The sequence below is a fragment of the Lolium perenne genome, chromosome 2 (genome assembly GCF_019359855.2).
Source record: "Lolium perenne isolate Kyuss_39 chromosome 2, Kyuss_2.0, whole genome shotgun sequence".
NCBI classification, from domain to species: domain Eukaryota; kingdom Viridiplantae; phylum Streptophyta; class Magnoliopsida; order Poales; family Poaceae; genus Lolium; species Lolium perenne.
In genome coordinates, this window is record NC_067245.2 from 25717742 (window position 1) to 25742510 (window position 24769).

At 42.3% G+C, this 24769-nt stretch overlaps 1 protein-coding gene across 1 annotated transcript; it reads right to left on the minus strand.

Annotated features, from left to right (window-relative positions):
* Positions 1–1071: 1071 nt before the first annotated feature.
* On the minus strand, positions 1072–2804 carry LOC127331524 (peroxidase 70). The gene is made up of 3 exons (XM_051357699.2): positions 2520–2804; positions 1977–2168; positions 1072–1884 (listed from the first exon to the last, which is right to left on the minus strand). Exons 1-3 carry the CDS (start codon positions 2715–2717, stop codon positions 1318–1320), a joined length of 957 nt encoding a protein of 318 aa, XP_051213659.1. The 5' UTR covers positions 2718–2804; the 3' UTR covers positions 1072–1317.
* Between the last annotated feature and the right edge of the window lie 21965 nt (positions 2805–24769).

Here is a 24769-nt window from a genome sequence, read left to right on the forward strand (position 1 = left end):
CAAAATGCCGACACAGAGCGGAAAGAGGATGATTGCCATAACCAAGGGACCCTTGGATCATGCAGAAAAACTCAAACAGAAAAAACTTGTTTAATTTCTAAGATTAAATTAAATCAAATATTATGATATATCATAATTACTATAATTATATGATAAGAAGCACATATATCGCAGATGGACCAAGGAAATTGTGGGACGGATCAAAATGTTGAAGCCTCCTTGAATGCAAGAACTAGGGAATATAGGAAGAATCAAACAGTTGAAGCCTGCTCAAATGCACGAAGGGATTACGTGGTCGGCAATCACCAGATTCGGAATGCGTCAATTTTTGCACTTCTTTATTCTATAGTAGCCTTGTTAGATTGGGCCAGTAACAATAACCATAAAATATAATATAATTCATCGCGCCCGGCACACCAAAAAAGGCCATTTAATTTATGTTATCGCGAAACAAGTTTCAATTATAAGAGTTATATGTATTCCTATATTTACTTATATAGCAGCAAAATAGCATGAGGGGAAGGTTGTTATTTTGTAACATTTGTGAATACAAGAATTAAGATAACTCTTACTATAATATTACAATATGAATTTATCATTAACATGAGGGGTTACTCATAAATGAAAATTGTGTAGCACGGGAGTTTATAGTGGCCGCACCAGGCGTGTTTCCCCAAGAATGTCCTAAAGTTCCTCCACCAAACTGAATCATCCGAGAAATGAATGATTAAGCCAACATGGCAGTTAATACTTCAGCTTTCTGGAAGGACAAGAGGAGATGGCATGATCATCGAGATTATTTAGATCTTCTAGCATCATGTGCGCACATAATAGAATAACTGAGCAGCTTAATTCAGAAAAGAAATAAAAAGAGAAAATGACCATTTCTAAGTCGGATCGTCATATAGCACTTGAAGATTCGTGCAAGGGTAAAATAAACGAAAATTGTTGATCCGCAATCAACAGTTGACCAAGTAAAAGTATTTCTACTTATAGAGACGTTATGCAGTTGGACATGCAAAGCAAAATCCTAGACTACGCAATAAGTTGGAAGAAGTGAAGTGGAGTACATTGAAAAAGTAAACAACCATACATTTCAATTTCACGAGATACATGGATAGATAGCATACACGTCACTCTCATTTTCCACAGTTGATGAGGCTCCAATAGAGAGAAAGAAATCCACAGCTGAGATGACAATCCAGGAGACTAAGAAATTGGAGCACGCAATTATTGTACCAGTTGTTGTATCCCACAACTGGTGACACAGCCTTGGTCGCCGTTTGATCGAACACTCCGAATTTTACGTAGAGCAGCTTAGTTCACCCTGGAGCAGCTGCGCCTGATCTGCCCCTGCGAGCCGGTGAGCGGGCTGATGTTCCCCATCTTCACCATGGCCACAGCGAAGTCCCTGCCGAACCGCGACGGCGTGGACGCGTATGTCCCGACCAGTGTGCGGGTGCGACGGCTACCGGCGCCGTTGAGCAGCACCTGGTCGGAGTGCAGGAGTCCCTTCTGGGACTGAAGGTTCCTGTAGTATGCGTTGTCGAACGAGATGGGCGTCGTCGTGTCCAGCGCCGCCAGGTTGGCGTCGCCGGAGCCGGTCGGTCGGGGGCAGTTTCCCTTGAGCGACGCGGCGAAGGCTGTGTCGATGTTGGAATCGTTGTAGAGCCTGTCCCTGAAGTTCTTGCACTGTGACTGCCCGATCGTGTGCGCGCCGGAGAGGGCGACCAAGTCAGTCACGCCGAGCCCCTTGGCGGCGAAGTTGGAGATCAGGTCGGAGACGTTGAAGGATGGCGGTGGCAGGTCGCTGTTGGCGAGAGCCAGGCTCGCCGTCGTCGAGTCCCTCCTTCCCAGAGGAACATTCCAGGAAGGGCCTCCCAACTGCAACAAAAATACCACAAAAGTTAATTCACTGGGCTGTGCTAGTTAGTTAACTGACTGAGAACATGCATGGCCATGACGGTGGAGCTTACGGCGACGACGGAGTCGCGAGCAGCGACGGCGAGAATGTCGGCGCAGGAGACGGTCTGCGGGCACAAGGCCTCGACCCGAGCCTTGATGTTGTCGATGACGCCCATGCCTCTGATCGACGCGTTGTTCGGGGCGGCACCCTGCTCACCGGTGAAGGTGGCCGTGTCGCTCAGCAGTACGGATGCGTCACACCCCTGTTACAGTCACACACATACAGAATTACTACTTCTGTCGAGATAGACTCAGTAAATTGTTCCCGCAAAAGAATAAGATTCAGTACATTCTATTTTTGCAATTGATGTGAACTGAATAATTTGAAAGTCAGAATAATTAGAATGGGCTGAAGTCTCGGACTGTCAACTTGTCGGTAGTTACGTACACATGCATGTAGGTGTAGTAGTGTTCTATTCCATCAGCTTTATGATACCGTAACGACTCTAGCCGCAGTCTAAACTGATTGATCTAGGCGAAATCCTAATTTAAGTAGCAGCACTACAACATGCAGTAGAAACTACTTCAAGTAAGAAACATGATGGGGCACTTGCTTGGACAAAGCAGTCGTGGAAGTGCAGCCGGAGCAGCGACGCCCCCATGCGGGCCTCGTTCCTCACGGCGGCGGTCACGACGCCCTTGATGGTGCCCAGCAACTTGGGGCACGACCTCGCGTAGAACTTAGGCGACAGCTGCGCCGAGGCTGACGCCGCTAGGCACAGGAGCAGCAATGCTGACAGAGACGAGGCCATTGCTACTATCAGTACTGCTTCAGTGTACTATATGCAAGACACTAATCCTGATCAGATTAGATCTCTGTGCTATGGCCTGCATCAGCATGAACTCCTTACGCCTGTATATATAGCTGCCACATTTCAAGCCATTGTTGAGCCCGTGACGGTGCATTTTAGTAGCACGACAGGCGAAATTACTTTTTTTAGGCTTGATGCTGCATCTATTTTGGTTGGGGCTATATATTATGGTTGGTATTGGTATTCGTACTGCAAATTATGCAACGCACCAATGAACAATGGGGAGCCGTTGGGTGTCAGGCTACTGAATCATCATGCCTCACCAAATGTTCACAATATAAGTTGGCATTGGCCAGGTTAATCAGTGGATGCCGCTGCAGACGCGGATATCGCAAGTAGTCCCACTCCATACCTGAAGAAACACAATAACACAGGATATTCTACAGCTCTCTTTCATCAGTGTGTTTTATTTTTGTTCTGAACGACAATGGAAATGGTGTCCAAACAAAAGAAAAAGTTCAGTTCTTCCACCGAACACATGTGGTTGTTAAAAGGTATAGTACGCCAGCCATGCAAAGTTTGTCTCGAGTGAGTTCGAACTCTGAGAAAGGTCAAGAACCTAATTTTGAGTGATTGAGATATGCAAGTGGAGACATAAATAACGGCGTACTGATCCGCAGAGACGTATCATGCATGAGTTTATCCATCCTTCAGTTAATTAATACTCGAGAGTTTGGTGGCCACAACTTCCAAACTTCCCAAGAGATGAGCATGGTTAAAGAGGCCACAACCTTTCTCTCCTTTGCTCTTTTGTAGAGCCAGTTTGGTCCATCAATCATTGATGGATGTTTCACTTACCCCAAAGCTCCGGATTCATGTTATGGATGCCAAACCAAGCAAGGATCTCCTTCCAAATTTTAATATAAAATGTACAATTTTAAAGAAGATGTGCGGCTGATTGTTGCTATTGGTTGCAAAGGGGGCGACTTCCACAATTTGCAATTTGGCAACCCTCTTCGTTGAATTATATCCACCATCAAAATCCTATCTTCCATTACCAATTGACGCATTAAGGGAAGTAGAAGTGAGCCCTTCAAGTTTCATCTTGTACGCCGACTTGGCAGAGTATTTACTATCATTTGTGAATTTCCAAATGATACTAGGATACTATAGGGGATCTCGTGATTAAGTTGAGTATTGGAGATAAACTCCCATAGGGTGAAAAATCGTTGGGTATGCTGCATGCCAAAGACGGTTTGAGTGTTAATTTGGTTGATCCAAAAAATTGTTCTCTAGAGCCTTCCGCACCAAGCATTTTTTTTCTTTTAGACTTGGCGTAAAATTTTTGCGTGAAGTCCTTTGAGCAAATGCCATCAAGACAAGAGGAGTTCCAAATTTTTGGCTTTTCTCCATTCCCAATCTTAACCACCGTGGCTGCCGCAAAGAGCTCCCGATCATTATCATTGCAAGGATTTCCAAGCCCAACCCATGTCTTTGTTTCATCGACCCATTTCCAAACACATCTTAGCCTTAGAGTGGTGGCAATTGGAAAACATGTCAAGGTGGAGGATACCAAGGCCGCCAAGCTTAGTTGGGCGGCAAAAAAATTTCCCAATTTACCTTGCATTTTCCTCCGGTCACCCGCCAACAGGTTGGGTCTTAGGAGAGAAACAATCTTCTTCAAAACCTCTTCTTGAAGATCAACGGAAGTGATATGGTAGATTCATTGCAAAGTGAGGATGGCCCGAACCAACACATGGAGGCTGACCATGTTCTCATTTTCCATTTTTCGGAAGCAAACTTCACGGCTATTTGATCCTAAAGATGTTAGCGGTCTACCCTTGTGAGCCGATAGACACCCAAAGGTAGACCCAATTAGCATATTGGGAATGTGGTTCTGATTGCTTGGAAGGGTTGGATGATACCATCAAGATCAACATCATCACAATGATTTACGAGAACATGTGAGGTGGAGGTTGAAAGGAGGGCCCAAACCTAATCGCAAAATCTTTGCAGGAAGCCACAATGAAATAGGAGATCCATAAGATAGTCCCATCTAACTGAGTCGAAAGCTTTCTTTATATCTAGCTTGAAGAGTAGGCAAGTGGTTTTCGTCTGGTGGAATTTCCTTGCAAGGTTCTTCACATATATGTAATTATCATGGATGCTTCTCTTCTTGATAGAAGTAATGTGCATCTGAAATGAGGGTGCAAGTCCATGATAAAAGTCATGAGGCCATCATCTTTGCAATGTATTTTGCAATGGGATGAATGATACTAATTGGCCTGAAGTCTGACACATCTTCGGCACCATCCTTCTTGGGGATTTGGACTATGTTTGCGGGGTTGACCCAATACAAGTGTGTCACACGGAGGTTGTGGAAATTATTGATAACATGCATGACCTCCGGCTTGATAATATTCCAAGAAGCTTTGTAGAAGGCCTTGGTGAACCCATCGGGTCATGGCGCCTTGTCGCTTGAAGATTCAAAGAGGACACTCTTAGCCTCTTCTTTCGGAAATTTCCATTGAAACCGTAGCCTAGCAAATTCCCATCCATACACCCTGAGATAAATGTCACTGTGAGGTTTTAGTTAGGATACCTATGAAGATAGAGTGAATATTTGCAGTGTTAACACATCACCTGAAACACAATCAAAGGTTTTTTTTTTCCATTTTTATCAGCACAGGCAATGTTAGATTTGCCACTGAAATGTTTAGGCATACACTTTGGTACATAACAACGACTTGATTTTTTTTTTTTTTTGAAAAACACAGTACAAACGCAGACGCTCACGTACACGCGCATACACTCACCCCTATGAATGCACACACATACACCCTACCTCTATGAGCACCTCCAGAAGACTGAGCCAGCGGATTGATCTTGAAATTGACGAAGTCACCACAGGCGCCTCGATGTCGACGGGAACGTTGCCTCCCACTGGATGAATATGCCGCCTTTATGAGACACACAGATGTCAAACCTGGGGTTTGAACTCTGATGGACTGGAGATACAACCATCCTCCTAATCATCTTTGCAATGTATTTTGCAATGGGATGAATGACACTATATTTGTTCATATGTACAGTGCGCTGTCACACGTCATGTTCATTCAACTGGTAATGCTATTCAAGGGAGGGTTAGTGAACAGTCCTAGCATTTAACAAGTTTTTGAGTTGATGCCAATCACGGCAGACTATCTCTAGCTGAAAAGAAAGATGACCCTATCATCACACAGCTGTCCGGCCCGGCCGCCCACACTTCTCAAATGTCATATCGCAACTGTTTCGAATTTTTTATTTGTCAGCTTCCAAGCGAAAACAGTGCAAAACAAATAATCCATCCGTTCAACAACGGCGATGCCGATCTCGCACCAAACATGCATGAATGGATGATGCATGGATCCTGATCCGATCGTTTTCGGCTCTTGAAATTTCCACGGAGCGGACAGGAGCAGCGACGAGCCGACGACGACGACGACTGGTCGGATTGGCGTGGCACGAACAGGTCGCAATTCGTCAAAATAGAATGATAAATCGACAGCCATATGTGGAATGACTACGCGCGCAGCAACAAAAAAGTTCCCCTCCATCGTGTACTGCTTGTCAGTGCATTGGATGGTTCCGGCAACTTGGTAGAATACTAATCAGTTTTCTGGTAATGCTACTTGCCTACCTCCATTTCTTCTCAAAATTGAGCTGTACGTGAGCTTCTGGCTGATTGGACAGCTGGAATACACGCGTGCCCGACTTTTCAGCCTCGAAAGTACAGTATTTTCGTGATCCTGCAGCTGTTCCTGATCGTATTTGGATTGCCATTTGCAAAAATACCGGTAGTTCTTCCGATACAATGCCATTCAGCAGCTTCCAACTGAATTTTCCATGCGCGCGACAGCTACGGTGTCGTCGGGGCGCTCCCTTTTTGAACGAAGCGCAGAAGGCGGCGAGCTATGTCGATCTCCATTGATCCTTACTGAGAATGTGGCGGCCGGCACTGGTGAAGTGGTGAGCGCGAGTTGGGCACACGTCGGTTTCACTGTTTCAGGCGGGAGCCTGCCGTTCCACTGGTCAGTATATGCCGGCAAGTGGCCACTGGCCAGTATATGCGGCCGCTTTTGGAAGCAACTGAGGAATTCATATCCAGGTCGTTGGGCCACTGATCTTTTTAGTCGTCGCATTGCGCTTCCATTTTCCGGTTTCTGTGGAGGAAGCTTACGCTCGTGCGTTAATTGCCAGTGAGGGCGAGTACTTTACCTGAGGAAGGTAGAGAATCTATATTCATCTTTTCTTTTTGTTGAAACAAGGTAAAAGATTTTTCATGGTCATTAACAAAGAAGAAGTTTAGGAGTGTTAGAAACCCAAAGGTCTAGGCCCCAACACAACGATCTACTCTCGCAGCATCTTTGGCGCCAGCCATAGAACACAACTTAGCTTCCTTTTTCATTCTAGACACCACCATGGTAACGGTCGAAGAGTGGTTCCGAAAGATACGCACATTCCTCTCTTTCCCAAAACTTCCCACATGAGTCAAGCATGGAATGGGAAGCCATGGCCTTCCTTGATTAACCTCTTTTTTTTTTTAACAACAGCACTGTACCACTCTTTAATGGCATGCCATCATGCCAATTATACGGATTGGACATCATCAAGGACAAGCCACTGCTTGATGCTTAGCCAAATTCTCTTTGTGAAGCGGCACTTGAAAAAAATATGAGCGGTGGATTCTTAAGTTTGATTGCAAAGTTTGCAATTTTCACATTTTTACCATCCACGTCGGTCAAGCGTATCCGCTATCTGAACTCAATCTATTTTGTAGGATTAAACAAGAATTTTCTTTATTCGCATTTTGGAGGTGCCCAAGGTCTCTAAACTGAGATAGGCCGGATTTCATCTACCCTTGTCCACACAAGCTCATGGAGAGATGACGCAGTTGAGATCTTTCATAGGAGATGTGGAGCTAACAGAAGGGGGAAAAGACACTTTGTTGACAGTAAAAGGGAATGGAGTTTATAAGCCAAGTTTGATATACAGATTGCATTTTGATCCAATTTTAAACCACATCCCCTCTGTTTGGCTGTGGAAAAGCAAGTGTACCTCGAAACACAAATTCTTTGCATGGCTCATTCTTCATGACAGAATAAATACTAAAGACATGCTATTTACATGTAAGTTCACATGAAGATTGGAGACATCTCTTCTTTAACTGCATGTACAGCACACGAATCTGGAACTATTTGCAAGTTCCTTGGCAGCCGGGAGATACACTTGCTTCACTCATTACTGCTAAGAAAGCCTTCCAGGGACCATGTTTTGTTGAAGTAGTGGTCCTTGCATGTTGGAATATTTGTAAGCAACGAAACTACTACATTTTCAAGCATATTAGGCCGACTTTCAGAGGTTGGAAGGCAGGATTTTTTCATGACATCACCATGCTTATGCATAGGGTGAAAGCTGCTGATGTAGATAGTCTGTCAATATGGCTTAAGTCTCTCCCTTAGATACCCTTGTATATAGTCTATTTTTTCTTTACCCTGTTATGTAAATATTGTACTCCTCTGTTTTCTTTGCTGGGTCTAATAAAGTGAGGCTGTGGGGGGCTCCCCCACAGTAGGAAGTTTCAAAAAAAAAGTGAGGCCCTCAAATTGCATCTTGTAGGCCAAGGGCGAGTAGGTCCCATTGTTGGCTAGCTTCCATAATTGATCGTTTTGGTAGAGTCATCGGTGAGGTGCATGTGTTGGAGGTTCTTCTAATTGTTGATAAATTGTGCAATGTGCTCCATGTTAAGGCCCCTTTGCGTGTTGATTTACGAAAACCGGAAGTTCTTCTCCATGGCTTTCCGGGTGGTGAAAATTTTCTTGCGGGAGGGGATCAATGTTTCTAAGCCGGCTTCTATCTATCCAAGAACATCCCCAAAAAAAGGCCTTTCTACCGTCCCCAATGGTAACTTCTGTGGCTCCCACAAAGAGAGTGAGATTATGTGCATTACTAGAATTTCTGAGACCAATCCAAGGATTCATATCATCCGTCCATTCCAACCAAATCCACCTTATTTGGAGGGCCACGGCAAACTTGTCGAGGTTGAGAATTTGAAGCCCTCCCTTATCTTTGATTTGCAAACGAGATCGCAATTCACCTTCCATTTTCCACCGGAGACCTTCTCATAAGCCGCCCAAAGGTATGCTCTATGGATGCTATCAATCTTGAGTAGGACCTCAATGGGAATCTCAAAGCCGATGATAAAGTAAATTACCACACTAGTGAGAACCTCTTTGACATCAATGTTGCGACCGTAGAAGGACAAACCTAAATTAAATAGAAATTATTTGCATTAGAGGATTGGAATCCCATAATATGTGCAAGGTGTGTGCAGTGCCCGAGCTCATGATCCTCACCTAGTCGTGTCAACAAACACTGTGTAACACTAAAAGTATTAGTAGAGCATCAGTGATTAGTGGTCATATCATAATCGCAATAGTTAACCTTATTCCATCATTTGCCTAGAAACCCACACGCGAAATGGGTCAGCTAAAAAGCTCGTGGCCCATGTGGCCTGCCCACATCGGTAAACACGCGGCACCCATTTCCTACATGTCTGATCGGACACACGTTTTTTTGTTTTGTTGTTTCCCGATTGGGATGTCCTTGCTATTATTCTTCACTAGTGCATGATGGTTTTTTATTTATTTTGACAGTGCAACTGCATGATGGTTTGTTTTTCCTTGTTTACTAAAAGATTTGGGATATGACGAAATCCGATTATGTGACCCTTTCCTATGCATGACTTATAGATTGGCACCCTTGCTTTGCATCACTTCAATTTTGCTAAGAGAAATATGATAGAGATGAGAAAGTTTACACCTATTACTATTAGCTTAGGTTGAAGGTTTTGACTCAAGCCACGACTAATAGACTATCCCTGGATGTAACTGGATTTATCTCCTCTAACTAGCTAGACTGCCTTTTGAAATGACGTTTCAATCTAGAAAGAGTTGTTGAAACTCATGAAGTGCTTCATGAGATTTACAAAAACAGGTGTGTAAGGTTGATCCATAATCTAGAATTTAAAATACGTAGTTTCTAGGAGTAGATGAAATGCTTTCTCCTAGCGGAAAATTCAATTCGGCTCCCGGGTGCATATGCCCCCTCTACAAAAAAAAGTATATTTTGAAATGTTAAAAAATTTGAACAAAAAATTCTACATGAGTATCTCCACAATATACGTGTGTTCATCAAGTTTCGCGAGAAACCAATATGTTTTGTGGTCTGTGTAAAAAGGTAAAATTTTATCTTCTGAAAAGCCTTATTTTTAGCATTGAATTTTGTCTTTTTACACATGCTACACGATAAGTCGATTTTTCATGAAATGACTTTGTGAGTGCGTAGCACGTGAAGATGTACGTGCGAATTTTTTGTTGTAATTTTTTAAAATTTTAAAATATATGTAACATGCATTTCAAAATAAAGGGAGCATATGCTCCCTCCCATGTGCCAAAATCCCGGGTGCATATGCTCCCTTTATTTGAAATGCAACTTTGACGCATTTCAAAAATGTCAAAAAATTCAAACAAAAGTTTGTGTGTACTTCTTCACATGCTACATGTGTAGAAAGTCATTTATCGAAAAAATCGACTCATATTGTGGCCTATGTAAACAAGACAAAATTTGGTGCCAAAATAAAACCTTTTGATGAGACATTTGTTTTTTTTTCTACGGAATACAAAAAAAATATAGATTTTTCGCGAAACTTTACAAATGAACATAGATTGTGATGATGTACATGCAAAAAAAATCTAAATTTTTTGGAAATTGTAAATGTGTTTTTTATGTGGAGGGAGCATATGCATCCAGAATAGCCTAATTGAATTTCCGTTCTCCTAGAGTCAGCCTCCGCGATGACTTAGGTCGTGTTACTAATAATGATGAATATAGTGTTTAATACCTTGTAGTATGTTGGTGGATGAAGCTGTATCCTCTGGATATACATCTGTACGTGTATTCGTCTTTGTACATTGAACTTAAATCTTAAGATAGACGCATACACTACGCAGTATGTTCATAAAAACAAAATGTTTTACTACCCATAGTTTCTGCCGTAGGATGATCTTCCATGTTAAAATATGGTGTCCAAGGTGTGAGCATACTTTTTTTTGCAAAAATTACGCTAATCTATTAATAATCATCAATAACAGTACAAACAGAACCAAAATCAATAAAAATAACAAATTGATCTTTCCACACTGACGCGAGCCGAACTCAAGTCGCTATCCTCGCCCCTTCATCATCGAAGTTGGGTAAAACTTGTCGTAGTAGAGCTTGTTGTAGTAGACAAACAAAAACTCTTCATGCTAAAGCCCCAAAAAACCAGCACCACCACTGCAGCAACCGTCGACAAATATGATAACCGTAGATCGAAAGAGACTAACCTGAAATCACGTACACCAACGAACACAAAAATCGACCAGATCCGATGTCAATGCTAGGTGCACCACAAGAGCGAAGATATAGCAGGGATGAGCTTATTATGACTTCAAGATGTAAACGCCACCTCACCATCCCCAAATAGACACCGAAAACTACCTAATAACTTTAGCTATTGTCGGAGTCTAGTTTATCGTCTTGAAAGTAAATTGTACCACTCAATCGTGGGCACACGGCTCTATCCAATGCGAGTTCGCTGCTTCCGCCTGAAATTCCAGTGATGCAAAGTGCCGAAGCGAGCAACATCTCATGATCCTTTAGGTCCAAAGATCTCTCTCGATCAGTTTTGTCTGGAAAATTGCTGCCCATAGTGGAGGAAAATGCACGTAGCACTGGTGAGCGTGGGTTGGGCACACGTCGGTGTCAGACGAGCGCGCCGCTCCATTGGCGAGGCTTTTGGAAGCAACTGCAAATAAGCTGCTCGTTCGGCTTAACAACTCTGAAATTTTAGTCGCCTTTTCCTGCTTCCATTTTGTAAGTTCCTGCCGAAGAATGTTGAGCGAGGATTTATAAGAGAACTTAAGGTAGAGTTTTGTCGGCGTTTAAAATAGCAGGCTATAGCCTATAGGCGCGGTCGCTTCTAAGGCTACTAAAGGTTATAGTCGGGGTATAGCAGGCTAAGCTCATATATTCAATTTGCTAAATAATGGAAAATAATTTAATATCTACGCACCATATAACCATATATACTATATACATCACTAGTTCACAAATGCATCGCATAATAACATAGTCACATAAGATATGCATATAACTAAAACATAGTTTACATTTTTTTTTCGAGGATGAACGTAGTTTACATATAATTGTGTCCAAAACATAGTTCACAAATAGTTAAAGATATAGTTATTTCCAAATATTACAACATCATTAAGTAGCAGCAGTTCGTGACATAGCGGTGTCTATAAAGTGGGCCGCTAAAAAAATTAGGTTAAATTTTTTGGACCTGTTTAGTGAGAAAATAGCCGCTATTGAGGTAAATTGAGACTAAATAACTATGGTTGCGCTTACAGTTCCAATCGATCCTTGCAAATTTTCTCAGAGAAACAATCATTACAGCTTCGGTGGAGGGCATGGCCTTGGTCGCGGTAGATAGTGTGGGAAGAACCGAAGGTAGGCCGGACCAAAATAAAGCTTTTGGGCTGGGTTTTCATGTTCTGGAATAAGTGCCTCAGCTCTATTTGTTGCTAGCTGCCGGGCTAGCTTAGGCCCAATAAGGTTCTGTATGACCTTCTCTCTCTCTTCTTATCTTCTACTCCGTATTTTCTGTACTTTTTTTTTGTTACTTCACTTTTACTACTTTGCTTCTTTTTTTTTCGTCTTAACCATTAATCATGCCATTTTCTGGAGCAATATATGAATAATTTATCTGAGATTTAGGAACAGCCGTTCTTACTTGTTTATTTTTTTAGTATTTAATTTTAAAGAGAAGAACGCTTTCATATTTCTACTTTTTGTGATTTTGCATCTTCTAGTAAATACATTAATAAAATGAACTTTTTTGGTCATGGGCTTGAATATTGCTTCTAAGTACATGAAAATTGTATTGATAAAAAATATTTTGACATTTCTTTTCAATTAATTAATTTAAACGGATAACTTCTTCTATCCGTATAAGAACACTTAATTTCTTGAATTAACTTAATTTTTTGCTACTTTTACTACTTTGATTTTTATTTTTGGCCGGAAAAAGCATCAATTATTCGATCTTGACAGGGAACTCGTTTTACAGTTCTCTTTTTCATTTGGACATTTAATAGACTTATTCATATTCAAACAATAAACATTAAACAAATGATTTATATATACGAACTCAACAATAAACATTAAGCATCCTGCAAATTAGCCGGCTCACCAGTAGCTGAAAAATGAGCAAACCGACCCTTGTCATACCTGATAGTACCATCAGTAATAACCTTGGGTTGGAAAATTCCTCGCTGAGATCGAGTAATAGGACGAGGAGCCGGAGCAGCAAGCGTGACAGCCGGAGCAGCAGAATCAGGTACTGCAGAAGATCCCGGGCTGATCCCAGTAGACACCGCAGGAGATCAAGAATCAGCAGAACCACCAGACCCGGCCACAGAAGATCCGGGCACAAAATCAGCCGCAGAGCGAGAACCCGCCTGTCGAGCAACAGAACCAGGAGAGGTCGCGGTCACGGGTCCCACGGAATCTGGCGCAGACGACAGCGGCGAACCGGAAGACGCCGCGTGGCCAGGAGAGACAGCAGAATCAGCGTCAGCGCCTGGCACATGATCCGAAGCGGATCCCAACGATCCTGAGGCAGATCTTGTCTCCTCCGAGGGAAAATCAATAGAATCAGCGCCATGACCATTGTTGGACAAAAAAAAATCAGATTCCTGTGTAACAGACTTAGCAGGAACAGGATTAGCAGGGTTAGCATCAACATTACAACATTAGCTCCTAAATCATCACCCCCAATCATAGGTAAATGGAGATGTGGAGAGAGAAGGGAAATCTCGGCACGCAATTGTGCACCGGCATTAGGATGAAGAGTAGCAAACGGAATACTGACTCATCAAACACAACATCTCGTGAAATATACACACGTCCAGTGGAGATATCAAGACACTTATAGCCCTTATGAAGACTACTATAACCAAGAAAAGCGCATTGTTTGGACCGAAACTGAAGTTTACGATTGTTGTAGGGGCGAAGATTAGGCCATACTGCACACCCAAAAATTCGCAAAAAGGAGTAGTCAGGCTTGGTGTGGAAGAGGCGCTCAAGAGGAGACTGAGAAGCAATGACTTTGCTTGGAAGACGGTTAATTAAATAGACCGCCGTGAAGAACGCCTCATCCCAAAACTTGAGAGGCATGGATGCGTGTGCAAGAAGAGATAGGCCAACCTCAACAATGTGGCGATGTTTACGCTCAGCAGACCCATTCTGTTGATGAGCATGGGGGCATGAAACATGATGAGTGATCCCAACCTTTTGAAAAAAAGAATTGAGTTTTTGATATTCACCACCCCAGTCAGTTTGTAGTGCAAGAATTTTCTTGTCAAGGAGTCTCTCTACATGATGTTGAAAGTCATGAAATCACTGAAACACATCAGACTTATTGCGTAATAAATATATCCAAGTGTATTTGCTATAGTCATCAATAAAACTGACATAATAATTATTTCAACCAACAGAAGCTGGGGCAGGACCCCAAACATCAGAAAACACAAGTTCTAGAGGGGCAGAAGATACACTAGCGGACTTGGGATAAGGTAACTGATGACTCTTAGCCTTTTGACATGCATCACAAACCGACCCTTTATTTGACTCACTAAACTGAATATCATTGTCTCGAAGAATTTGATGAACTATAGCTGATGAAGGATGCCCTAAACGCCGATGCCAATGAGAGGAGGATTGTTGGACGCCAAGTGCTTGTCTCCCGGGTGCCAAAGACGAAGGAGGAATCGGATACAGGCCCCCAACGCATCTACCTTCCAGAAGAATTTTCCTCGTGTCCTGATCCTTAAGAAAGAAGTGATTAGGCCAATATTCAGCAAAAGCATGATTATCTTTTGTAAGCTGATGAGTAGAAAGGAGACTCTTGGTGGCTTGAGGTACATGGAGGATGTTATTAAGCTGGAGATCATGATTAGGGGTATGATATAAGGAGTGGCCAATGTGATGTATACCCATACCTGAACCATTGGCATTGTGAACTTGATCGGGACAATGATAGCGATCTCTTACAGTCAGCTTGTCGAGTTCTCCTGTAATATGGTCCGTTGCTCCTGTGTCGCTGTACCAATTTGTATCGATACCATAGGAACTTATTGATGGCGTGTAACTCACACGTTCGTTGGGAACCCCAAGAGGAAGGTATGATGCGCACAGCAGCAAGTTTTCCGTCAGAAAGAAACCAAGGTTTATCGAACCAGGAGGAGCCAAGAAGCACGTTGAAGGTTGATGGCGGCGGGATGTAGTGCGGCGCAACACCAGGGATTCCGGCACCAACGTGGAACCTGCACAACACAACCAAAGTACTTTTCCCCAACGAAACAGTGAGGTTGTCAATCTCACCGGCTTGCTGTAACAAAGGATTAACCGTATTGTGTGGAAGATGATTGTTTGCAGAAAACAGTAGAACAGTATTGCAGTAGATTGTATTTCAGTATAGAGAATTGGACCGGGGTCCACAGTTCACTAGAGGTGTCTCTCCCATAAGACAAACAGCATGTTGGGTGAACAAATTACAGTTGGGCAATTGACAAATAAAGAGAGCATGACAATGCACATACATATCATGATGAGTATAGTGAGATTTAATTGGGCATTACGACAAAGTACATAGACCGCCATCCAACTGCATCTATGCCTAAAAAGTCCACCTTCAGGTTATCATCCGAACCCCCTCCAGTATTAAGTTGCAAAGCAACAGACAATTGCATTAAGTATGGTGCGTAATGTAATCAACAACTACATCCTTAGACATAGCATCAATGTTTTATCCCTAGTGGCAACAGCACAACACAACCTTAGAACTTTCTGTCACTGTCCCAGGTGTCAATGCAGGCATGAACCCACTATCGAGCATAAGTACTCCCTCTTGGAGTTACAAGCATCTACTTGGCCAGAGCATCTACTAGTAACGGAAAGCATGCAAGATCATAAACAACACGTAGATATAACTTTGATAATCAACATAACAAGTATTCTCTATTCATCGGATCCCAACAAACGCAACATATAGAATTACAGATAGATGATCTTGATCATGTTAGGCAGCTCACAAGATCCGACAATGATAGCACAATGGGGAGAAGACAACCATCTAGCTACTGCTATGGACCCATAGTCCAGGGGTAGACTACTCACACATCACACCGGAGGCGACCATGGCGGCGTAGAGTCCTCAGGAGATGATTCCCCTCTCCGGCAGGTGCCGGAGAGGCGATCTCCTGGATCCCCCCGAGATGGGATCGGCGTTGGCGGCGTCTCCGGAAGGTTTTCCGTATCGTGGCTCTCGTGACCGGGGGTTTCGTCACGGAGGCTTTAAGTAGGCGGAAGGGCAAGTCGGAGGGGCACAGGGGCCCCACACCATAGGCCGGCGCGGCCAAGGGGGCCGCGCCGCCCTAGGGTTTGGGCACCCTGTGGCCCCACTTCGCTTCGTCTTCGGACTTCCGGAAGCTTCGTGGAAAAATAGGCCCCTGGGCTTTGATTTCGTCCAATTCGAGAATATTTCCTTACTAGGATTTCTGAAACCAAAAACAGCAGAAACAAAGAATCGGCACTTCGGCATCTTGTTAATAGGTTAGTTCCGTAAAATGCACGAATATGACATAAAGTGTGCATAAAACATGTAGATAACATCAATAATGTGGCATGGAACATAAGAAATTATCGATACGTCGGAGACGTATCAACATCCCCAAGCTTAGTTCTGCTCGTCCCGAGCAGTAAAACGATAACACAGATAATTTCGGAGTGACATGCCATCATAATCTTGATCATACTATTTGTAAAGCATATGTAGTGAATGCAGCGATCAAAACAATGTATATGACATGAGTAAACAAGTGAATCATAAAGCAAAGACTTTTCATGAATAGCACTTCAAGACAAGCATCAATAAGTCTTGCATAAGAGTTAACTCATAAAGCAATAATTCAAAGTAAAGGTATTGAAGCAACACAAAAGAAGATTAAGTTTCAGCGGTTGCTTTCAACTTGTAACATGTATATCTCATGGGTATTGTCAACATAGAGTAATATAATAAGTGCAATAAGCAAGTATGTAGGAATCAATGCAGTTCACACAAGTGTTTGCTTCTTGAGGTGGAGAGAAATAGGTGAACTGACTCAACATTGAAAGTAAAAGAATGGTCCTCCATAGAGGAAAAGCATCGATTGCTATATTTGTGCTAGAGTTTTGATTTTGAAAACATGAAACAATTTTGTCAACGGTAGTAATAAAGCATATGCATCATGTAAATTATATCTTATAAGTTGCAAGCCTCATGCATAGTGTACTAATAGTGCCCGCACCTTGTCCTAATTAGCTTGGACTACCTGGATTATCACCGCAATACATATGCTTTAACCAAGTATCACAAAGGGGTACCTCTATGCCGCCTGTACAAAGGTCTAAGGAGAAAGCTCGCATTTGGATTTCTCGCTTTTGATTATTCTCAACTTAGACATCCATACCGGGACAACATAGACAACAGATAATGGACTCCTCTTTTAATGCTTTAAGAATTCAACAATAATTAATTCTTTTCTCATTAGAGATTTGAGGATGTTTGTCCAAAACTGAAACTTCCACCATGGATCATGGCTTTAGTTAGCGGCCCAATGTTCTTCTCTAACAATATGCATGCTCAAACCATTCAACTCAGTGTAGATCGCCCTTACTTCAGACAAGACGAACATGCATAGCAACTCACATGAAATTCAACAATGACAAGTTGATGGCGTCCCCAGTAAACATGGTTATCGCACAACAAGCAACTTAATAAGAGATAAAGTGCATAATTACATATTCAATACCACAATAGTTTTTAAGCTATTTGTCCCATGAGCTATATATTGCAAAGGTGAATGATGGAATTTTAAAGGTAGCACTCAAGCAATTTACTTTGGAATGGCGGAAAATACCATGTAGTAGGTAGGTATGGTGGACACAAATGGCATAGTGATTGGCTCAAGTATTTTGGATGCATGAGAAGTATTCCCTCTCGATACAAGGTTTAGGCTAGCAAGGCTTATTTGAAACAAACACAAGGATGAACCGGTGCAGCAAAACTCACATAAAAGACATATTGAAAACATTATAAGACTCTACACCATCTTCCTTGTTGTTCAAACTCAATACTAGAAATTATCTAGACCTTAGAGAAACCAAATATGCAAACCAAATTTTAGCATGCTCTATGTATTTCTTCATTAATTGGTGCAAAGCATATGATGCAAGAGCTTAATCATGAGCACAACAATTGCCAAGTATCACATTACCCAAGACATTAATAGCAATTACTACATGTATCATTTTCCAATTCCAACCATATAACAATTTAACGAAGGAGAAACTTCGCCATGAATACTATGAGTAGAAACCAAGGACATACTTGTCCATATGCTACAGCGGAGCGTGTCTCTCTCCCATAAAGTGAATGCTAGGATCCATTTTATTCAAACAAAACAAAAAACAAAAACAAACCGACGCTCCAAGAAAAAGCACATAAGATGTGATGGAATAAAAATATAGTTTCAGGGAGGAACTCTGATAATGTTGTCGATGAAGAAGGGGATGCCTTGGGCATCCCCAAGCTTAGACGCTTGAGTCTTCTTAATATATGCAGGGGTGAACCACCGGGGCATCCCCAAGCTTAGAGCTTTCACTCTCCTTGATCATGTTGCATCATACTCCTCTCTTGATCCTTGAAAACTTCCTCCACACCAAACTCGAAACAACTCATTAGAGGGTTAGTGCATAATATAAATTGACATATTCAGAGGTGACACAATCATTCTTAACACTTCTGGACATTGCATAATGCTACTGGACATTAGTGGATCAAAGAAATTCATCCAACATAGCAAAAGAGGCAATGCGAAATAAAAGGCAGAATCTGTCAAAACAGAACAGTTCGTATTGACGAATTTTAAAATGGCACCAGACTTGCTCAGATGAAAATGCTCAAATTGAATGAAAGTTGCGTACATATCTGAGGATCATGCACGTAAATTGGCTTAATTTTCTGAGCTACCTACAGAGAGGTGGACCCAGATTCGTGACAGCAAAGAAATCTGGAACTGTGCAGTAATCCAAATCTAGTACTTACTTTTCTATCAACGGCTTAACTTGGCACAACAAAACACAAAACTAAGATAAGGAGAGGTTGCTACAGTAGTAAACAACTTCCAAGACACAAAATAAAAACAAAGTACTGTAGGTAAAAACATGGGTTGTCTCCCATAAGCGCTTTTCTTTAACGCCTTTCAGCTAGGCGCAGAAAGTGTGTATCAAGTATTATCAAGAGACGAAGTGTCAACATCATAATTTGTTCTCATAATAGAATCAAAAGGGTACTTCATTCTCTTTCTAGGGAAGTGTTCCATACCTTTCTTGAGAGGAAATTGATATTTTATATTACCTTCCTTCATATCAATGATAGCACCAACAGTTCGAAGAAAAGGTCTTCCCAATATAATGGGACAAGATGCATTGCATTCAATATCCAAGACAACAAAATCAACGGGAACAAGATTATTATTAACGGTAATGCGAACATTATCAACTTTACCCAAAGGTTTCTTTGTAGAATGATCAGCAAGATTAACATCCAAATAGCAATTTTTCAGCGGTGGCAAGTCAAGCATATTATAAATTTTCTTAGGCATAACAGAAATACTTGCACCAAGATCACATAAAGCATTACAATCAAAATCTTTAACCTTCATCTTAATGATGGGCTCCCAACCATCCTCTAGCTTTTTAGGAATAGAGGCTTCGCGCTCTAGTTTCTCTTCTCTAGCTTTTATGAGAGCATTTGTAATATGATGTGTAAAAGCCAAATTTATAGCACTAGCATTAGGACTTTTAGCAAGTTTTTGCAAGAACTTTATAACTTCAGAGATGTGGCAATCATCAAAATTCAAACCATTATAATCTAAAGCAATGGGATCATCATCCCCAAAGTTGGAAAAAATTTCAGCAGCTTTATCACAGGCAGTTTCATAGCTTTTAGCAGCTTTGTGCTTTCTCGCGCTTTGCATTAGAAGTGGAAACATTGCTAACACCAATTCTTTTATTAATATTAGTAGGAGGTGCAGCAACATGTGTAGCATTAGAATTACAAGTGGTGGTAATAGTCCAAACTTTAGCTACATTCTTCTCTTTAGCTAGTTTTTCATTTTCTTCTCTATCCCACCTAGCACGCAGTTCAGCCATTAATCTTATATTCTCATTAATTCTAACTTGAATGGCATTTGCTGTAGTAGTAATTTTATCATCTAAATCCTCAGGTTTAGCAGCCATTTTATTAATTAAAGAAGATTGTGATGCAGACATGTATGAGATTCGGGTTTCAGCATTAGCAAGTTTAGTTTGCAACCCCGAGATCTCCCTATTCAGATTTTCAAGTTGATTCCCTATATTCTTCAACAAGGTAGATTGCTCATTCATAGTTTTAGTAAACAATTTATTTTGTTCATATTGTGATTGCATAAAGCTCTTGGTGGATCTTTCAATTTCTAGCATCTTTTCTTCATTAGGTAAAGCATATCTACCATAAGAATTACCATTAGCAGGGTATGGCCTAGAATCATTGTGATTATTATTTTTAATGAAATTCACATCAACATATTCTTTTTGAGCAACTAATGACGCTAACGGAACATTATTAGGATTAACATTAGGCCTACCATTCACAAGCATAGACATAATAGCATCAATCTTATCACTCAAGGAAGAGGTTTCTTCGATAGAATTTACCTTCTTACCTTGTGGAGCTCTTTCCGTGTGCCATTCAGAGTAATTGATCATCATATTATCAAGAAGCTTTGTTGCTTCACCAAGAGTGATGGACATAAAGGTACCTCAAGCAGCTGAATCCAATAAATTCCGTGAAGAAAAATTTAGTCCTGCATAGAAGGTTTGGATGATCATCCAAGTAGTCAGTCCATGGGTTGGGCAATTTTTAACCAAAGATTTCATTCTTTCCCAAGCTTGAGCAACATGTTCAGTATCTAATTGTTTAAAATTCATTATGCTACTCCTCAAAGATATAATTTTAGCAGGGGGATAATATCTACCAATAAAAGCATCCTTGCATTTAGTCCATGAATCAATACTATTCTTAGGCAGAGATAGCAACCAATCTTTAGCTCTTCCTCTTAATGAGAAAGGGAACAATTTTAGTTTAATAATATCACCATCTACATCTTTATATTTTTGCATTTCACATAGTTCAACAAAATTATTAAGATGGGCAGCAGCATCATCAGAACTAACACCAGAAAATTGCTCTCGCATAACAAGGTTCAGTAAAGCAGGTTTAATTTCAAAGAATTCTGCTGTAGTAGCAGGTGGAGCAATAGGTGTGCATAAGAAATCATTATTATTTGTGGTTGTGAAGTCACACAACTTAGTATTTTCAGCGTTGGCCATTTTAGCAACAGTAAATAAAGCAAACTAGATAAAGTAAATGCAAGTAAACTAATTTTTTTGTGTTTTTGATATAGCAAACAAGATAGCAAGTAAAGTAAAACTAGCAACTAATTTTTTTTTGTATTTTGATTTAGTGCAGCAAACAAAGTAGTAAATAAAACTAAGCAAGACAAAAACAAAGTAAAGAGATTGAGAAGTGGAGACTCCCCTTGCAGCGTGTCTTGATCTCCCTGGCAACGGCGCCGAGAAAAAGAGCTTGATGGCGTGTAACTCACACGTTCGTTGGGAACCCCAAGAGGAAGGTATGATGCGCACAGCAGCAAGTTTTCCCTCAGAAAGAAACCAAGGTTTATCGAACCAGGAGGAGCCAAGAAGCACGTTGAAGGTTGATGGCGGCGGGATGTAGTGCGGCCCAACACCAGGGATTCCGGCACCAACGTGGAACCTGCACAACACAACCAAAGTACTTTGCCCCAACGAAACAGTGAGGTTGTCAATCTCACCGGCTTGCTGTAACAAAGGATTAACCGTATTGTGTGGAAGATGATTGTTTGCAGAAAACAGTAGAACAAAGATTGCAAGAGATTGTATTTCAAGATAGAGAATTGGACCGGGGTCCACAGTTCACTAGAGGTGTCTCTCCCATAAGACAAACAGCATGTTGGGTGAACAAATTACAGTTGGGCAATTGACAAATAAAGAGAGCATGACAATGCACATACATATCATGATGAGTATAGTGAGATTTAATTGGGCATTACGACAAAGTACATAGACCGCCATCCAACTGCATCTATGCCTAAAAAGTCCACCTTCGAGGTTATCATCCGAACCCCTCCGGTATTAAGTTGCAAAGCAATGACAATTGCATTATGTATGGAGCCTAATTTAATCAACAACTACATCCTTAGACATAGCATCAATGTTTTATCCCTAGTGGCAACAGCACAACACAACCTTAGAACTTTCACACTGTCCTGTGTGTCAATGCAGGCATGAACCCACTATCGAGCATAAGTACTCCCTCTTGGAGTTACAAGCATCTACTTGGCCAGAGCATCTACTGGTAACGGAAAGCATGCAAGATCATAAACAACACGTAGATATAACTTTGATAATCAACATAACAAGTATTCTCTATTCATCGGATCCCAACAAACGCAACATATAGAATTACAGATAGATGATCTTGATCATGTTAGGCAGCTCACAAGATCCGACAATGATAGCACAATGGGGAGAAGACAACCATCTAGCTACTGCTATGGACCCATAGTCCAGGGGTAGACTACTCACACATCACACCGGAGACGACCATGGCGGCGTAGAGTCCTCCGGGAGATGATTCCCCTCTCCGGCAGGGTGCCGGAGGCGATCTCCTGGATCCCCCGAGATGGGATCGGCGTTGGCGGCGTCTCTGTAAGGTTTTCCGTATCGTGGCTCTCGGTACTGGGGGTTTCGTCACGGAGGCTTTAAGTAGGCGGAAGGGCAAGTCAGGAGGGGGCACAGGGGCCCCACACCATAGGCCGGCGCGGCCAAGGGGGGGCCGCGCCGCCCTAGGGTTTGGGCACCCTGTGGCCCCACTTCGTTTCGTCTTCGGACTTCTGGAAGCTTCGTGGAAAAATAGGCCCCTGGGCTTTGATTTCGTCCAATTCCGAGAATATTTCCTTACTAGGATTTCTGAAACCAAAAACAGCAAAAACAGAATCGGCACTTCGGCATCTTGTTAATAGGTTAGTTCCAGAAAATGCACGAATATGACATAAAGTGTGCATAAAACATGTAGATAACATCAATAATGTGGCATGGAACATAAGAAATTATCGATACGTCAGAGACGTATCACTTATCGCTGCCCCAACAGACTTCTCACCTTGAGACTGATATTTTTTATTGAAGCGCTTCCAACAGCGAAACGCCGGGTGCCCTATCTTGCCACAGATCTGGCAAATTACGCCAGGAGCTCCTCCTTGACCACGTCCTCCCCCACCTTGACGATTCTGGTATTGTCCGCCATGTGAGGGATAGCCACCTCCACCACTGTTGTTCTGAGGATAATACCCTCCTCCAGAATTGTAGGATTGTGACCCATTGCCACGTCCTCCATCATTGTTGCGCCCGCCACCGCTGCGGCCTCCGCGCTGTCCAAAACCACCACCGCCTCCACGATTTCCATATCCACCACGTGAGGCTGCATTGACAGAGAGATCATTGCCACCAAGGTTTCCATTGTTCCCAGGGTTTCTTCCTTCTAGACGTGCTTCATAAGGTAGGAACATGGAGTATAGATCACTGATTGAAACCTTCATTGCAGTCTTCAACAACGCAGTAATTGACGCAACAAACCCATCATACTGATCATCTAGACCAGCCAGGATATAGGAGATGATCTGTGCTTCATCCAATTTCTGCCCTGCATTTGCCATTTCATCGGCAAGGGCTTTGATCCGGCCAAAATATGCCTTGCCAGTCATGTTTGTCTTGGCCAGCGCAGTACGTAGCTGCACAATCCGACTCTGGGAGACGGCGGAGAACATCTCTATCACCGACGCCCACACCTCTGCCGCGCTTTCAAACCCGGCGACCTGGACCAAAACTTCCCTCGTCGTGTTTCTGAGGAGATAGCCCAGCACTGTCTGGTCTTGCAAGATCCACCTTGCATAGGCGGGGTTAGGAATATGTACTTCCTCCCCTTTGTCATCCTTGGAGACGATCTCTGTCTCCGGCGCCTTGATCAAGCCGTCAAGGTAGCCAACCAGCTGAGCGCCCCTGATTGCCGGCATCACCTGAGCCCTCCAGATCATGAAGTTCTCACCGGTTAGCTTTTCAGAAACTGATTCGCCGAGAGAACCGGCAGGCGCCATGGCCGACGAGGACGACGAGGCTTCAAAGCTCATGGCAACCTAGATGCGATTGAAGAAGAATCGCTCTGATACCATATGAGAATAACTCACGATATTGTGGTTGTCGATCTAGCCTCTAGAGCCTCGACGTGACATATATATATATTGGACATACAGATTACATCGTATACAAGTAGGACTCGGTACATAACGTACCGACTATGAACTCTCCTACGTACAACAATACAACTCGTTTAACAATATCCATGTTTTATATTGATTTATGGGGATTTACCAATGGTCTTCTTTATTTTGAATGTAACTCTGGAGGACAGGAAAAACCTGTTTTGTGTATTTTTACCTTTCAGGAACCTAAACGAAGTCAAATGAAGCTAAAAATTTGGGGATGTCAATATTTCATCAAAAGAAACGTCTGGAGCACTTGGACCTCACGAGTTGGGCCAGGAGGGACAAACGAGACCAGGTAGAGCGCTCACTTATTGGAGCGCGCCACCCATACTCCTTCCTGATACGTCTCAAACGTATCTATAATTTCTTATGTTTCATGCTAGTTTTATGACAATACTCACA